Raw genomic sequence first — 19,546 nt, 5'->3', positions numbered from 1 at the left:
GATTTTTAGCGTTATAAGCCTTCAGATTTACTGCTGACCAGCTGGGGAGCTTGAAAATGAAAATCACCAAGACATCTCGGCCACAAACTGTGTTATGTTTTAATGTAAACGGATATATTTTGAAAAGGAAAGATTTACTTTTTTAACATTTTTAAAATGTTAATAAACATCTTTAATATACAAATATAATTGTCCGTTTTTCCTGTGCATATGATTGAATAGTAAATTCCACAAGAGTGAGCCACCATCTTGACCTATTTTATTTTCAGTAACTCGATTCATTAATTTCGGGAGTCAGAGAAACATTCAAATCTTATGTTTCGTTAAACTTGAATTTGTACCTGCCTGAGGGCTAGGTGTGATTTAATAATTATGAAGCAAGAATCAAGGTGTTCGTTTTGTGTGAAGCTCTTTAAATGGTTTCCAGTTTTGTTTATAACTGCTGTAATTGGTTGGTCATATTATTCCTATGTTATTCAGCTGTGCTTCTGTGAGTTGATTGAGTATACGTACTTCATACTTAAAAGTTAGACGTTAGGCTTACGATACTAATGATATTAAAGTGGTGTTAATAATTAATCATCATTATTCATGGTTTCATTTTCAGTCATTCTAAGTGTATAATTATCTTATAGAATATGTGATATAAATTATGTAACTTAATTTATTTGTTATGCTTTTGAAATGTTTCTGCTTACAAGAGTTTGTGTAATGCCTTTTAATAAGCTGTAACTAATTTTCGAACCATTTATATTCCACTGATTTCGAAGTAGTTCAAAAACTAGTTTGTATTCTGGATGTTTTTTTTTTTTTTTCCTTTAGCTATTTTTATATAAACTAATAGTGTAGTCTGTAAGACTGAAGTTGGAGATTTGATAGTAAATTTCTCCTTTGAATGGATCATTACTAATGGCTTGTGTAAAATTAATAAAGCCATTGTTTCAACTTTGTACCTAACAGTTACAGTTAACATAGCAAATAAAGTGCCCCCAATCAAGATTTATTAATTTGTCTAGGTGTACCAGTGTGGGTGTAACTGAAAATAATATTTTTGAATGCTGAATTTTTAATTCTCGGTATCATCCCTCGAAATTTCTGCTTGGTATGATTTAATGTACTAATAAAAAAAATATTGCTATATATATATATATATATAATGTATTATAATATCTATATAATAACATTATATACATAAAATATTTCTTTATTAAAACATTAATTACTACAAAGTTCAAATTTAGAGGGTTTACCAGGAGGATTAAAAACCTGCTAGAAAAATAAAACTATCTTACATGAAGCATAGTCTATTTTATCAAAGTTTTAAATTTGTTCTCTCATCCTGTAATCTTCAGGATATAATACAAAGAAAGTGGAGCCTTTGTCTTATCAATATTGCAGGCATAATTTTGATGTTTTCAGTAAGCTTTATGAATTATAATATTAATATAAATAAAATTTTTAAAAGAGACCCACACACTGTCCACTTAAGAACTCCACTAGTAACACACGTTGAGTTTCACTTGACTCTATGAACAACGTTTTGAATTCTCCAATCCAACCATCTTAAATCCAGGTAACTAGTCTTTCTACACCATCTACCAATGTGATGTCTTTGGTGAGCTTTTACATGGAACCTCATCAAAATCTGTTTAATAATCTCAGTATGCTAGTCCACACATTTCATGCAGATGAAAAACAATATCCTAAAAAAAAAAAAAATGCAAATTATGCAAGTTTGTTTTTTTATTTATTCTTTGTAGTGTTTTGTGATATAGAAATTCAAATCAACTTGTTTGTAATTTTAGAACTCTTATTACCCTGTTTAATGAAATACAAATAATATTAGAAAATTTCCAATATCCACTGTCTGTCAACTTACCAAAACTTAAAGAGAAAGAGGGTTACACATCTGATCTTTGCCTTTAAAGTCCTGGTGAAAACTATCTGGATCTGGGCATTATTTTTATTTTTCAGTTTTTCTACTTGTTTCCAAGAGACTAATATTGCTGATATTTTCTCTTGTAAAAGCAGAACAGAAAGACACAACCTGCTATCAACATTTCCATCATTTCAGTACATGTACTGGAACATTTTGGAAGTAAAAATATATATTTTGGTTAGAAAAATAATGTGAATAGACCTTGAGTGGAAAGTCATTCTGCAGTAGAATTTTCAAAGATATTATTTCCAAGAAATAATAAGTGTAATATTAAAATGTTTTTTATAGACAACAGTCATTTTTTTAATGTTTTTTGTATGTTTCAAATAACATTTTACAGTAATTTTCTAGAATGAATGTACCTGTGTTAGTTATGTACTGATGAAGTGCTATTCAAAATTTTACAACCGTTATGCAGAATTCCTGTTTTTATAGCTGATGCTATGCAAAATATTTAAAAAATTATCCATATAGTTTTTTGGGATGGGTGATTAGTAGATGCCCCTTCAACCCTTCCATTTCTATTCATGTTATTTTATGTAATTTAAAAATATATTTTGCCAGAGTATTTTACAATAATATTTTGGACGTTTTTTGATAAATTGTTTGTTAAGGTTGACTAACTACCACTACAAGGTTGTCATTTGTTTGTTTTTTTAAATATATAGTAACTTAACAGTTATTTTTGTAAATGAACTGATAAACAAGGAAAACATTTTCTATTATCATTTGGAGTAGTAATGTCATTTTAAGAATAATATATAATAAAGATTTGAGTCATCAGAATATTTTGCAGTCAACTACTATATTTACTAAACAGTAAACTTGTTTGATTTTATTTTAATAAAAATCATGTTTACAAATATTGTAATTCAGTAAATTATTTAAGCATGTGCATTCCTTTTCTGTATAAATAATTGATGATGAAAAATGGTCTTGAATAATTGTACACTGTCACTGTATTAAACTTGTTATAATGTTTCTTTGTTAATCTCTCCTCGGTGTGGATTCCATTACGTGGTGAGGTGACCTCCTAGGAAAGGTTCTGTTCTTTCAGTTTACCTCCTCTGGGATCCAAACATTCACCCACGTGTTTGCCATGCATAGTGACCCGTAAAGGGAGGAGAGGATCACGGTGGCTGAGGCGTCCAACCATAACACACTTTGAATTTCTGTAGATGGGCAGCATTGGGTTGGTTCCCTTGGGCCAGTCAGTTGGTCCACTTGGGCTAGGGTTAACCAAGTACCAGTGTTGGACATTCTCAACAGGTGTTGTGGACATTGTATCTGATGCTGGTGTTTGGGTATAGTGCTCACTAAACCTTAGTGTTGCTGTAGTGTCCTTGTTTGGCATTGTAATGTGTCCTCTTGTAGGGAGGGCTTCATGGTGGGTGGGGTCGGTAGGCACCGAAATATTCCTTATTTTATTATGAATCCTCCAAATAAAAACTTAAAAATAATAGTGAAAAAACATTCCATTGGTAAATGACCACATTTCAATGCCTGTGAGACCTGTACCTCATTTTCTTACATTGCATTCTCTTTCAGACAAACCCTTAGGACAGATGTCTCTCTTTTTCATTCAGGAGGGATTAGAGGGACTTGCTGGCTCTCCAAAGTCAGTAAAGAAGCTCTGCTCTGGTGACATGTTGGTGGAAACATCCACATCTCAACACAGTGAACTCTTCTTGCATTCAAATGCAATTGGGGACATATCTACTTTGAATTCATTATGAGGTGTTATTGTTGAGAGGGATTTGAAGAACATCCCTGAGTCACAAATTCTCTATGGTTTCTCCACCCAAAGAGTTTCTGCAGTGAGGTGTATCTCCATTCACAAAGATGGAATTATGATGCCGAACAATGTCCTTATTCAGACATTTATATCACCACATCTACCTGCCACCATCAAGGTAGGCTATCTTACTTGCAGGGTACGGTCATACGTTCCAAACCCTCTCAGATGTTTCCAGTGTCAGTGGTTCAGTCACTCGAAGATATCATGTCGTGGTTCCTTGATGTGTGCTCCTTGCGGTGGCAAGGACCACGATGCTATGACTTTGAAAAGGACCCTCATTGTGTCAGTTGCAATAGCTCCCACCCATTGTACTTTCGTTCTTGCTCTAAATTGTTGAAAGGAAAAGAGGTGCAACGTTTCAAAACAATCAAAAACATTACTTTCCCTGAGGCTTGAAAGTTGCTGTCCACCACTTCATCTCGGACGTATGCTGCTGCACTTTGTTCCACTACTACAGTGGGAGTGTCGACAGATCTTCCTGTGCCTCCAAAAGAATCATTCTCAAAACGAATGAAAAGTCTTTTGATCTCCATGGTTAACAATGTTGATGAATCAACTTCAACACCCATCTCTGTCCATTAAATACATTCCAGCAAATCCCAAGATCCACTTCCTTTGGTTCCAGGTAAGAGCATTTCTAGGATACATCTTCTTCTCCCACATCAAGATGCATAATAATCATTTGTTCACGTTCTCAGTTGCTGGAACCCTCTTCCACTGCTAATCAACCTGCCTAATCAACCCAGGGCAGGATCCATGGAGGTCAATAGAACCTCCTCAAATAAAGACATGGTTGTAAACAGAAGGGTTCTCCACCCAGTTTGCCTACACATAAATAAAAATGGCTACCTTGATATGATGGAACTGTCGAAGTTTACATTTTAATCTGGATGACTTCAAAACACTGATTGCTTCCTACAATCCTGTATGCCTTTCCTAACTGGAAACATTTCTGAAACCTGCCAATACAGTAATTTTTTGGCAGTTTTCTTTGTACAGAAAGTACAGACTGTGTAATGGACAAGTACATGGAAAGGTGGCACTTTTGGTTGATCAGCATGTGCCACTCTGTCTTTGCCACTCAATACATCCTTGGAGGTCATATCCATCCATGTTTTCTTAGGTTGTACCATCACTGTTTGTTCTCTGTACCTGTCACCTAGAGAGACCTATCATCAATCAGTCCTTGATGCTGTCATTGAACAGCTGCTGTCTCCCTTTTTAATTTTGTAGGGCTTTAATGGATATTATCCCCTCTGAAGAAGTGCTGATATGGATAGGAAGGGTTGCTCCATAGAGCATATGCTCTCTGGTCACAACCTCCCTTTTTTCAATCGTGGTTCTTGTACTTATTTTTGTGCACCAAGTCAGTCATTTACTGCTATTGATCTGTCAATTTGCTCCCTTTCACTATTCTCTCATTTTTCATGGAGGGTTGACAATAGTCCACAAGGCAGTGATCATTTCCCTATAATTTTGAGAGAGACTGGCTGTGGTCAATGCTACCCCACCCATGTGCCCAGGTGGAAGCTGGATCAAGCAAACTGGCCCTCTTTCACTGCTGTCGTAGAACTTGATCCTGCCATCGTCTGTAAGCCATTAGTAGACAACCATGTGACAGCAGTAACTGGCTGTATTATACAGGCAGCTGCCCAATGTATTCTTAAAACCTCGACACGTTTTCCATGATATTCTCGTCTGTGGTGTAATCCTGCCTGCCACATGACACGGGAGGCTCAAAAATGGGCCTGGGATTCTTTTTATAGGTATTCCACACTCTTGCACTGCATCATTTTCTAGCAGGCCCGGTGAGTGAGACGTCAAAACCAGAAAGAATCTTGGATGAAGTTCACAACCAGCATATCTTCTACCACCAGTTCTAAAGTCATATGGGACAAGATTTGAAAGGTCAGTGGGCAATATAATTCTGTCCCCCTCTTGATCTTGCTCTCTGATGGCCAAGAAGTTGCTAATACTCGGAGCATCACTGATACTCTTGGTGAAAGCTTTTGCTGGGTATCTAGCACTTCAGCCTCTTCCTCCACCTTCTTGGCCATCAAGGCTCGGCCAGAGTGATCACCTCTTTCCTTTTGAGCTGATTGTGTCTACGACTATAATCACCCCGCTGGTGGAATTCAAACTGGCTCTTCATCGGTCTGGTAGTACATCTGTTGGACTTGATGATGTACACTATGAAATGTTGTGCTATCTATTTCATGCTTCTCTTGCTATTCTGCTGATTGTTTTTAACCAGATCTGGCAAGAGAATGTTTTTCCTGAGGCCTGGTGATAGGCTATTGTCCTACCTTTCTCTAAGTCTGAGAAGGATCCCAAGATTCCTTGAAACTACTGTCCAATTGCTTTGATGAGCTCTTTTTGTAAGACCTTAGAGAGGATGGTTAATGCTCATCTTGTTTGGTTCCTCAAATCAAACAACCTCCTCTCACCTACCCAGTGTGGATTCTGACAACAGGGCTCCATCATGGACCACCTAATTTGACTTGAAAAGTCAATCAGAGAACCTTTTCAAATGACATCTTGTCTCAATATTCTTTGACATTGAGAAGGCTAATGATACAACATGGAGGTATGGCATTTTGCAAGACCTCCATATATATGGGTTACATGGCCATTTGCCCATTTGTATTGAAATTTTTTTATGAACAGGAGATTCCAAGTTCATGTGAGTTTGACACTTTCCCATTCTTTTCTACAGGAATTTGGAGCCCCTTAGGGCTGTGTTTTGAGTGTCACACTTTTCAGTATAAAGATTAATGACATCACTGAACAGCTCCCTCTTACTGTTGCAAACGGGCTCTATGTAAACGACTTTCACATCTCATGTCAGTTGTTAAACATGAAATATGTTGAGCAGCAGCTACAGACTGCCCTCGGTTGTTTACTAAATTGGATCACAGCAAACAGCTTTAACTTCTCTCTTTCTCGAAAACTGTTTGCATGCACTTTTGCTACCAACGGGGTATTCACCCTGATCCTGAACTCTGTTTCAGTGAAGTTGTGCTGCCTGTAGACCCTGAGCCAAAGTTCTTGGGGCTTATCTTTGACTGTAAACTGGCCTTCATACCACACATTAAGCAGCTACAGGTCAAATGTACAAGAGCACTGAACATCCTCTGTGTCCTCTGTTTCACTGCTTGGGGAGCGGATCAATGTTCTGTGCTAAAGATATATCGTGCTCTTATTCAATCGAAAGTCAACTATGGATCACTGGTCTATGGCTCTTCCAGGACCTCAGCCTTAAAGATACTGGACCCCATTCATCATCAAGGACTTTGGCTCTGCACTCTGCACTTCTCCAGTTCAGAGCTTATACATAGTCTCATGAACCTTCTTTGCACCACTGCCATTTACAGCTGTGTTTACTGTATGCTTCAAAACCTTGTTTCTTACCAGAGTATTCTCTCTGGGTTGTGTTTTCCTTCCTTGGTGGGCCATACATTTTCAGAACAGACAATTTGCCATTGCTTCTTTTGACCTTTGTATCCAGGCACAGTTGTATGAATTGGGTCTGTCCTTGGATAACATTGCTGTATCCACTGGTCAGCCCATTCCACCATGGCTTTATAGAGCCTCCAAATGTGACCTATCTTTAAGTCATCTAAGAAAAGCAGACATTCATGATTGGAAATACTGTCTGTTATTTGCTGAACATCTTTCAAACTATCCTTCCATTCCTATTTATACAGATGGTTCAAAATCATGTAACTATGTGGGCTCTGCCATCATTTGTTGTGGTTCGATGGTTGCACACAGAATCCCCTCTGCAGCTTCTCTGTTCACTGTGAAACTGTACATTATTTCCCTTGCCCTGGATCACATAGAACTCAAACTGCACTATTTACACTGACTCACTTAGTTCTCTGTTGGCCCTGGAATTGCTTCACGTTAGTTCACATCCTGTTCTCACTGATATTCAAAACTGATGGGCCCATTTCTCTTTAACATCTACTTCTATCCAGTTTTTCTGGATACCTGGCCACGTTGGTATTCGCAGGAACGAGCTTGTTGACAATGCAGTTAAATCTATCTGCTCTGGCACTCTCATTGCGCTGGCTATTCCATACATGGATTATGGTCCTGTATTCAAGGCTCGGCTCCATGTCAGCTGAGAGTCAACTTGGAGTGAACAACATGAAAACAAGCTTTTCCAAATAAAACCCTATATTGGACTTTGGCCATCTTGTTCCCGTAAGGATCGGAAAGAGAAAGTTGTTCTAACTAGACTACGCATTGGTCACAGTTTTTTAACTCATCGTTTTCTTTTATCTGGAACTGATTCACCAGTGTGTAGTTTGTGTAACACTCAGGTCACAATAAACCACATTTTTATTTCTTGCCCTTGTTATGACTCAATGACGACACCATTTTAAACATGTTCTGTCCCAAGGTTTGTCCACAATGTTGGGCAGTGTTATTGGTGATGGTGACACTGTCCACCCTGGAAATGTTTTCAGATTTTTAAAGGCTATCAATCTTTTTAATGCTATTTAAGTTTTTTAATTTATACATTAGACATTTTTTAATGTGATTCTTTTTAAGAATCACAGTCCATCTTGTTCAATTTTAGATTAGAAAATGGCTGTAACTTTAAATAACTTGACACCAGGACTGGAAAGGCCAACTTTAGGTGACTAACGCTGCTGTTTGAACTACCTGTTAGTCATCCTGGCAAACTATCATAATTAATATTTTGCTACAAGTTTTTTTAAAATTTGTATTACTTTCTGAAAATGGCCATAATGTCAAATAACTCGGAACCAGGACTGGAAAGGCCAACTTCAGGCGACTAACAGTGGTTTTTGAACTTACCTGTTAGTCTTCCTGGTGAGTTATGATAATTACAATTATGCTACAGAAAGTCCTTTATACCTTGTATTACTGTAGTTTTTATCTTGCTGCTTTAGACAAGATGTACAAATTTTTATTACTCTTTATGATTTTTTAAACTTTGTTTTTTTTTTTTACTTTAATTTCCTTTTATGAATTTTACTAATTTTACTCTAAAGTTTTTCCCAGGTGTTTGGTGCAGATAGCCTCGTTGTTTTGTGCCATAAAACATCAAACCAACCAACTTTTTTGTTACTCATTCAAGTTATTGAAATATTTTCAGAATTGATATATAAAACTGGATCTTAAAATTTGGCTAAACATTTTTATAAAGTTGAAAAAATAATGAAAGCCAGAGGAAGCCATATCTTCAAACTCCAGACACAATAACTTTGAATGAAGTTGCTGTGTTTTTACATTTAAATTTTACATGTGAAAATGTATTGTACAGGTAATACAAAAAATCTATTCCCTCATCAGTCTCACGTCACAGTAATTATACAGTTGTTTTTTGGTTTTTTTTGAAAATTTAATACTGTTTTTATGACAATGATGCAATGAGATCTACAACTATGTAGTTACTCAAAATACTTTGTGATATACCAAGAGATATGACTGATCATTTTATTGATTAGACAAATGAGTATTTAGCAAAAACAAAAATTATTAGTTTTTGTTCTTCATGAAGCCTAAATTTAAAGTAAATGTAAAAATTCGAAGAAGAAATTATCTTATAAAACAAAACTTTTGATAATTATAATGTTATCTTACAAAGTTTAAAAACCTTTCGGGAATAAATAAGAATAAAATCATAAAGTTTATTCATATAATATAGTATTACTGTGCTAACAGACATTATATAACTTTTGTACACTATCTGGTGTGATACCAGTTACCTTTTTTAAAGTTAGCTGTGCAACATTTGAACCAAATTTTCAATATATTTTCTTGTCAGTCCATGGTTATCCGTGTCCTATTTAATAATGTTATAACATAACCGATAACATTACCACACACATACGAACAAGCTATTCATGAATGCCTTTTTCACACAAAGTTTGTATCTTCATTTCTAATAATGTGATTGATGTGAAAATAAAAGTTAGAAATAAACATTAGTGCTGTATTAAATTTGTAACATTGTTATGCGTATAATTTGCCTGATTTTAAATTAAATTAATTGACTGTTATAATAATTGGAAACATTAATTTTCATTAGGTAACACAATTGCATTCATACATACACACACACACACACACACACACACACACAACAACAACAACAACAAGGTAGAGTCCACAACTGCATTGGTCATACTATTTATTTTACTGCTATGGGTTTGATTGAGTAAATTGCTATGAATGAAAGTGCTTATGCATTTCTGAAACAACAACATATCTTATACAGCATTGCTCTAACATGCCTTCAGTGCAGTCACATCATAAATGTGGTGTTTGATGCCAAAAAGATATTTGATTAAATGGTGTGGAGTTGCCCAGGTCACAAAGGTTTCAAAGAACCAATTAGAAGTGGTTCTTGGCTGTAAGACAGTCATCTAAGCATGCAAAATTTTATCTTGTTAGCATATTTATTACTGTACCACATATAATAATAATTATTATTAATAAATATTTTCAAGATGGAGATTAGTTATCTGTTTACTACCTCTAAAGAATGAGAAAAAACAGTTTTGACTTGTTTCCTCTAACAGTAAGTTCGGGACCCATGATAAATTTAGGGACTCGGATAATGGGATTTCCTTTTCCTGTGTGTTTGTATCTGTGTATATATATATTTCCATTTTGAAGTAATAAGCATTGACATTATTATCCTAAAGTAACATAAATAAATGAAAGTTAAAATAACATTAATATATTATTTAAATAATTAGCACCGTTAGATTATAATAAAATTATTTCAAAGTTTGTATCTTCATTTCTAATAATGTGACTGATATGAAAATAGAAGGTAGAAATAGACATTAGTGCTGTATTAACACTCCTACGAAAAGACGTTTCTAGTCCTGATTTCTCCAAGCCCGTTCCCCTGGCTGTGGTTTCGCTAGGTAGTAGATAGGGACAGTGGGAATCTCGTTAATCCATTCATTAATGGATTTAAATGGCAATTTCATTTAAATACAAAATTATTAGCCTAATATTAATAACCTTTCAAGTTGCTCTGGGGCCTATTAGGCCCCACTTTTCGTACGAGTGTTAAACTTGTAACACTGTTATGTGTATGATTTAACTGATTTTAAATTAAATTAATTGACTGTTATGATAATTGGAAACATTAATTTCCATTAGGTAATTATTCTTTAATGACAATTCATTGATAAGTTTATGAGACACTAATCAGTCTGACTATTACTTGTAGTTAAGTGAATAATTTGTCCAGTTGTAGTTATCTTCCATTTCAACCTGAACCCTGAACTCACCTATTTGTTTTTAACATTAAAATATTAGCAGCTAATCTTATTCTTAAATCTATTGTTTATCTTTATTTTCTTCTGTAATTAAGAAACTAAAACATAGATAATACAAAGATTTGAATTATTAACTTTGTTTTAATGTCAAGTTTATTGATAAAAGTTGCTAATAAAATAGATCAATTATCTTTTAATGTCATTGCCAAAAGATCATGGCACGAACGTTGACTTCCTTGCAGTGCTAATTGTGACATGAAAATAATTAACTATTCACAATTAATGTTTCAGGATTATACTATTTTTATTATAATAACTATCCTCATCTCATTATAGTAACTGATTAGTTGGATATAATCAGTTGTTGAGCTCAATGCTTAATTGAGTGTCACATTTTACTAATTGCCAATCTGTGGTTTTATGTCATGATAAAAGGTTTGAATTTCATTACAGGTGCAAAATGTTTATCTTGATAAGTAACAATAGTCTGAACTGTGCTTTTGTATACTTAGTTTTAAATGCATTATTAAGTATAAATAGCTTACTTTGTTGATAAAAATGTAATATTTACTTTACTAAAAGTAGGAGAGTATCGTTCATGAAATGTGGATAAAGCTGAAAAGTGTTATGCCAATTTTGTTTTCTCTGTTTTTACAGTAACTGTGGAGAATATGGCTGAGAAAGGTAAGTCAGATTTGATTACCTTTTCATTTAATTTTGTTCACCAGGGGGACAGCAGTAACTCGAAAACAACAACAAAAAAGCATGATTTGATTCCCTAAGGTAGACACTGCAGATAGTCCAATGTGGCTTTGCTTTGAGACAGAAAACTAAAGTTTGTGTAACATCGTATATTCTCATAATAGTGTATTTTATACAAAACTAAATATTATCAAACTTTTTTGTTATGTTGTTACAATACATTGATGTACATTATTGTGAGCATGCAGCTTGTTAATCCATGAATATAATGATTGTTGTGTGTGTGTGAAATCATTGTATTGGTTCTTTGATAAACCATAAGTGATCTATATGTGTAAACTTTCCTTCATAGTTTAATAATATTGATGGGTTGAAACTGATATATTAAGAAATGTATTTTATCCTCTGTGAGTGAACTGCAAAGTTTTGCATTTTTATAAATGCTATTATTTTTCATTTTCCTTTATAAACTTCTTTTTGGAAATTGTATTAGATCAAGGTACTTTAAGCAACTTGTTCTTACTTGAACTATTGTCTTCTTACCAGTGTTTTATGGCTGATGCTGTATTAGAACTCAAGCCCCAAGCAAACACTTTCACACCTCATCCATTGCAAAATTAAAGTCTTAGTGTGACATTTATCAAGCTAATTTTAGACATGGTCATTTTGTTCTTTGGCAAGGTCATTTGATTGAAACTGATATGTCAAAGGAAAATTGGCATAGAATTATAATTCAAGCACATCAAGCAGCTTTTACATGTTGCTATAAATTTAAATGCAAGTTTTATTTTTGATTTTATTGCATATAGTACACATAACATTTCAATTTCTAATGATGCTTTTCTTTACAGTTTGTTATCTCATAACCTATCATCCATTACTTGTATTGTTCCTGTGGTCCTACTGGCAAACAATATTTACAGATGTATATTCCATTCCAAAACAGGCAAGTGAAGGTTAAATATTCATTTAAAATATTTTTTGCTTGACTAGAAGTTTCTGTGATGCTGTAATACAAAATAAGTGTATGTATATATTTCAGTAACACTTGGCTTTCATCACACTACAAACACATACAGACTTGAATGAGTGTATTTATTTTATAGTAAAAGAATGAATCAAAATGTTTAATATTATAGTTATGTTAAATAATTTTTGGATTTAAATTTACACTTTGTTTTAGACTTGAGAAGTTAGCAACAATTTTGTTTTTGTAAGAACTAGATCTTGATGATTTTTTGAAACCTTGTGTGCATTTGTCTTGGATGAAAACAAATAGAAAAATGCTTTAATAGACATTTTAAGGTTTATTAAATTGCACTCGTGTACAGTAGTGGGTGGAACGTCTTTAATGAAAAATTGAAAGTATTTGTAGAATAATTCCTACATGTATGTTTGAAATCAGATATTAATCTTTTTAATCTAACTCTACTTGAAGAAAGGAATGGCCAAATCAGCTGTTAAGTTGTGTTAAGTTCTTTGTTAATGATAAGTAATTTTATGGTATATATTTTCTTTAACATTTTACATTTTTTACATTAATTTAACTTCTGCTGTATTTTGTGTAGGTTTTACAAATATATTTAATTTTAATATTATAAGAATTGATATTTAGGTGAATGTAAAAGCTTGTCTGTTGTTTTTTTAAGCACCAAGGGTTTTTGCTTTTCTACTGCAAAAGAATTCACAAGGAAAGTGACTTTTATGGAATATGTTAAGTACAAATTGTGGAAAAGTAGTTTTGTTGTTAAGAGGCATTTGTTTATGGTGTGTGAGAAAAATGTTGAAAACATTGTTGTAATTGAAAAAAAAAGGCTTACATCTTAGGATTCATTTGTGATGTTGGAAAATTTTAACATAAGAATAAAACTTTTCTTGTACAAGACTATAATGAAGTTGTATTAATAGTAATGTGTGCAGTTTTGGTCTGTGTAGTGGAAAGATAGCAGTATGTTATGACAGTTGCAGAGGTAACTTACTTGAATGATGCTTGATTAAATATTTGGGCTGCACTGAATGAAGAGAGGCTTAAAGATGTGTACTGTTTTCTTGAAATAACATGATGGTTTGAAATTGAAAAGACTTGGATAATCTGAATTTGGGTTGTTTGTTTGAGTAGTAAAATGATAGGATTGGAAGTACCAACTTTAATATCAGGAGTAACAAGTATAGCTTTACAAGTCTAGAAATAGGCTTGTTTTTCCCAAATGAGAGAATGATATACCTGTTAATGTGGTTAGTGCATGTTACTAGTTTGTTGGACAGATTTAATGATGTGAAAGAATACATGTATTTTAATTGATTTGACAGGAAGGAATGTGGTACAGTAGTAACCCAGATTATGTTGTAGTCAAATGGGTATTTTGACAAGTACTGATATGTTTTTGATATTTTATGACCTCAAGTCAATATTGTAAGGTGAATATGTTGTATTATTTTTCAGGTATGAAATTGGAAGGGTTATTTATTACATTACACTTTGTCTTATTTTATATATGTACTAGTTGAAGTATCTATCCATTTGATGGGTGAAATAAAAACTCATTTGTAACACAGAATAGGAAATTGCACTTTTTTTTCTTAACATAATAAATATTAAACATCAATAAAAATAAGTAAAAGTATCTGTACTGAAAAGAAACATGTACTGTTTTCAAGGGTTCTACCAATAGTGGTTACATTCTAATGCTGAAGGATAATACATTATTGATAGTTTTTCTGAAATTGTATGGAGGATACAATTTCCTCCATGACCCTTCTCACATCATCGTGTATCAATTTGTTTTGAGAAACAGATATACACACACATTGATGTTTATTTATATAGATTGAAATATATGAATCAACAGCTCAGTTAACTTTATTTTTTCATGAAAAGCTTGATTTAAATTAAAATGGAAATTTTACAGGAATTGGTGAAAAATTGATCAATTTTGTATGAAAACATAAATAGTTTTAAAATCAGGTGCATTATTTGTATTTTCTGTTTTAGTTTAAAATACCAGCTGCTGAATTTGAGAAACTCCAGAAAGAACCAAATGAGGAAAATCAGCGTCGTCTCCTTGAACAGTTGTCAACAGACCTTCCTGTTTTGTGCCGTACTTTTAGTGGTGGTAAGGTACCAATCTGTGTGTAATTTCTGTATATTTAAGTTAGCATGTAATCATTTGAACAAAATATACCTGTTTCTACTTTTGATATTCTAAAATAATTTAGTAAAACACATTTTAGTAAAAATTAAATTTATTCATTATTAATAATTGAAGAAGATTAACAAGAAAATTTTAATTTAAAAATGGGGAATAGAGATCACCAAAAGGTACATAAGCAAGTTGTATCAAAATGCAGATATATTTCCACACCTACAACTAGGGGATCTTTAAAAAAAAAGTAAATATAAAGAGACCAAAAAACTGTCTACATTATTTTCTCAAGCTACAAATCCCTGTTTTAACTCTGTCTCAAGTACTTATCAGTTTTAATGGAGTTAAAAGTAAGGATTTTGATAAATGAACATAAAGCATAAGAAACAATAATAAATTTTAAGTTATATATGTATATATGTGTTGAGTTTAATGTTGCATGTTTTACTGCTGCATATGGGTTTTTTTCCACCCAGCCATCACACTGAACTTATTCAAAATAGATAACAAAAGTATAACAAAGAATAAACATATCTACTGTTATGTAAATATAACAAACAAAATGTAAAGTTGTTTTCAAAGGGCTTTTTTGAAGGCAACGATTGTATCATCACAGATTTACTGACTGGCTTTCATCCATGTCATGGTGTAATGTGACAAGAGATGAGCAACAACAACATAATCTCATCAGAAAGGAATAATATTTCCTCTAAGATAATACAACACTCATTAATAGTATAACAGTCTCATTAACATGCTTTTATTGTTAGGCCTACATGACATGTATGTTCTTCAACAGCCTGCTGTGCACAGATGTTTGCTAGTAAGAGCCAATACAAAATATTTCACAAGTCACCAATTATTGTCAACATTTATAACAGCTCCCTTAACACCAGCTATTAAAAATAATAACTTTATTGAATAGTGCTATATAAAGTGGTAATAAATGCTTAATATGTATTCATGATTTCAGCTAAGTATAATATACGGTAGAAAGAATTGCCACCTTCATTTGAGTAGGGAAATCTACTATGGTGATCATCCACTATCAAAAACTAGCTGAAATATAGTCATGAAAATACAGTTAGATGGTTGAAAACTGAATAACGATGAACTTAAGTAACAACATGCAATAACACAATTGGGAACATTTCATGTAGCAGTTTATAATTAATTTGGTAGAAAATGCATGGGTTGCAGTTTCAAACTAATGTGCTCACTGAAAAGGCACTGGATTGTTTGATGGGGAATAAAGGACTTAGAAAATTTTGCAGCATAATACAGTCAGGAGATTAAGTTTGAATGAATTTTCTCACTTTTCTACAAACTTCCTGATTGACCCACACAACTTTTGGTATTACTTTAAATAATTTTATAGTGGAATTGCAGTAGGGAATTTTAGTTTGAGTAAACTGTCATTAATAGATCTTTAGCCTTATTTGTTTATGTGTATTGCAATTCTCAGTTTTTAATTATCTTGTGTTTTGGCTTCGTTAATGCATAATGCTAGGCAAATATATGCTCAGAGTAAAACATAACTCTAAGTTCATACAACATTTTAGCAATAGAAAACCAGCCTTTTCAAGTAAAACAGGTACATTTAAAACATTGTTCTAAATAAAGCTTCAAGTCTTTTAGAGTAATTATTTACTGAACCAGGTGGCTTTGTGCCCAAGGTTTTGTATGAGCATGCCTCATCTATAAAGGCAGCCACTCATAAAGACATCTCATCTATTATGTATTCATAACCATTGTAAATCAACTTTAAATAGATTGTGAACTTTCATAGCATTTCATGTCATATATCTATCTATATTTTGGTGTAGGCTTGTGAAACAATAATGATATTAACAAATAGGTAAATTTTAATTTTGTATAATAATCATGAAATTATTTATTTTGCTTATTATCAGTGTTTGAGTGGTCGTAACTATTGAAAAGAAATGTTTTGGGTTTTGTTTCAAAAATAAGTTTGCTTTTTGAGAAGATTTTTGCAAGAATATCCAGTTAGTTTTGAACAAATTCCTGTGCTGTTCCTATTATGAAATGCTGTCATGGTTCATGACAATGGATTACTACATAAGAATGTTTTCCTGGCATGGCAGTAAGATGTTACTATGTACTAAGCAAACATATGGGATAGTATTATAAATATTGTTGTTAAATTGTTATATACATTTTCAATGTAATAATATTTTGAACTTCAGGCCTTAGGCAATTGGACAAACTTGTACCTCCTTTCCCGAATTTTATTTCAAGGGTGTGTATGTATTTGTAAATGTAGCTAAGTTTGAGTTCTCTCAAATATTACTCCCCATGTAGTTAAATCCATGTTCAAGAGTGTGTGATCTAATAATATATTCAAAATACTTGTGCATTATTTGAGTTATAAGGAAAAATTATATTTTAAAAAACATTATGTGGAAAAGACAAACAAGGTAAAACTATAAATATGTCAGAGCTCATGGTAAGAAAAATACTGAACAGAACTAGTATTTTTAAATTTTTATGAGTATAAAACTAATATCACTTTTTTTGAATGGAGTTCATCCAGGCAGAAATACATTGTTCTCTTAAAACTACTGTTATCAAGGTAATAAAATTAAGAAAGAATCTGTTATAAAGGATTCAGAATTTTGTATTGATTCTCATAACAGTAGTTTTAAGAGAACAATTCATTTCTGTCTTATGATTTTATTATCTCAGATTTTTATGATGTGCTGTTAGAAATGCCCAGAAGAGAGTACTTAAACAGTGTATTACAATTTCAAACAGCCTGGAACTGAGTTAAATTGTAATTTAGGTTTAGAAGTTAAATAAATATTGATGTGTATCCAATTTATGATACTTGCCAACAAGATTGATACATACAGTTTATTTTTAATATAAATATATTTTAGTATACAAACAGTGACACAGTTTACAATAATGGTTATTACAAATAATCATCTACTAATAAACGTTTTACAAACTTGCCAAGTGTTCTTTGGTCTTCACTTATCACACAGAGATTTTTGCCACTGAAGTTATATAATGTTTTTTGTGTTAATACAAATGTCCAATGTGAATTCACTGAAGTTAAATGGGTAGCAATGTTCAAAATTTATAAACACTCCTGGTGAAATATCTGAAGTTTCCAATTAATAAATAATTTCCAAAATTTATAGTATACTACCTATAGCCAAATAATGATATATACTATCTCTTGATGCATTGCATTGGTTAGACTTACAGGTATGAGGAGAGTTTCTAGAAATTTCAGCTTGCACAACAATATTGATGATATACTTATGTTTACTCACACACACACATTGTTGATTCTTACTCCCCAAGAATCTTTTACGACTTTAGGAAATTTTGAAATACAAATTTAACAGAATAAGTTATGTATATTTTTAAATATAAACTTAATTTGAACATCAATATTAAAATAGATATATCATGGTATATTTGTCACAAGTAGAAAAACGTGTACAAAACGAGGACAACACCTTTATTAGATGGTGAGTTCTCAAAGCATTTTGCATATCTAAATGAAGAATCTGTAAATCCTGTTCTATTTGGGGAAGATATAACATTATACAAACAACTCTACAGTGCTGCTGTTCTTGAGGATGTATGCACGATTTTGTCACTGTTAGTCATTCAGATCGAACACTAAGGGAGGTCTGGTGCTAAGGTATCATCTAATCTACCAGCAGAAAAGATTGCTGCCTGCCCTTTTCTAGTATATTTTACTTTGTTGCAGTTTTTCCCACAAAAAGTGCACAGTACCGTAAGGGAATGATCTAGAACACAGGTGATTATAGCTTAGAGCTTCTCCACTTCCTTGACCAGTGTTCTACTTCCAAATTTATGTACACTTGAATGTGTAACAATTTTGAATGGTTTTAGGTGAACTTGTATTTTAAAATGAAATAGAAAATATCTGGTTTGTTTGAATTTTGCATAATATATTTAAATATTATAACACACAGTTTTAGATCCTTTCTACTGTAATGTGTTCATTGGTCTTAGTTGGTAACTATAAATCAAGGTATGTTTATCACATTAGTGATGTAACTTGAAGGTATGTACAATTTCAATTGATGTTTCAGTATTTTTTTAATAAATTAAGAATAATGAAAGTAATTAAAAATATGTGATAGTTCTTGATTCGTGAAGGAATTTTTTTAGTGTCTCCTTTAAGATAATACTCAGTTTTTCTGTTTAATTCAGCAACACATATAATCATAATCCATGTGCTGATGTTTTTTTTTGCTCTTGACAGCCATCAGAGTCTGTGAGAAATGTCGAATGATCAAGCCTGACAGAGCCCACCATTGTTCTGTTTGTGGCAAGTATGTCAACATTCTTCATTATTTCTTCCATTTAATTACAATTTCATGTTATTATGGTAGTCTGATGTTAAAAATACATGAATTTATATGCTCACTTTTATTATAAATTTAAGTAATTGTGTTGAAAAATATGTCAACCATAAGAGATGCAGAATATCTAAAATCTTCGGGGCATGCACTCCAAACCTTCTGAAAATAGTGGAAGGGTTAAACTGTATCTTGATTATTTTGAATTCCTGCAACATAAAGTCACATGTTTTTATCCCAAAGTTTTCCATACTGTAGTGAATAAAAACAATAGACTCATCTCAGTTAATGTAATGTATGCATCTGAAATAACACCCATAAAT

The 19,546-nt window shown here is 32.6% G+C and overlaps 1 protein-coding gene across 1 annotated transcript in view; it reads left to right on the top strand.

Annotated features, from left to right (window-relative positions):
- Positions 1-248: 248 nt before the first annotated feature.
- The window catches only part of LOC143231047 (palmitoyltransferase ZDHHC2-like), a 54,051-nt gene continuing 34,753 nt past the window's right edge, over positions 249-19,546 (top strand). Inside the window, exons 1-5 of the mRNA XM_076465550.1 lie at positions 249-490; positions 11,669-11,695; positions 12,565-12,659; positions 14,706-14,826; positions 19,127-19,196. Coding sequence (XP_076321665.1) covers positions 373-490; positions 11,669-11,695; positions 12,565-12,659; positions 14,706-14,826; positions 19,127-19,196 — 431 coding nt within the window. The 5' untranslated portion in view covers positions 249-372. The remainder of the gene's footprint in view (positions 491-11,668; positions 11,696-12,564; positions 12,660-14,705; positions 14,827-19,126; positions 19,197-19,546) is intronic.

The sequence above is a fragment of the Tachypleus tridentatus genome, chromosome 10 (genome assembly GCF_004210375.1).
Source record: "Tachypleus tridentatus isolate NWPU-2018 chromosome 10, ASM421037v1, whole genome shotgun sequence".
Taxonomy (NCBI): Eukaryota; Metazoa; Arthropoda; class Merostomata; order Xiphosura; family Limulidae; genus Tachypleus; species Tachypleus tridentatus.
The sequence above is the reverse complement of the archived record's forward strand: the minus strand, read 5'-3'. Positions and strand labels throughout refer to the sequence as shown.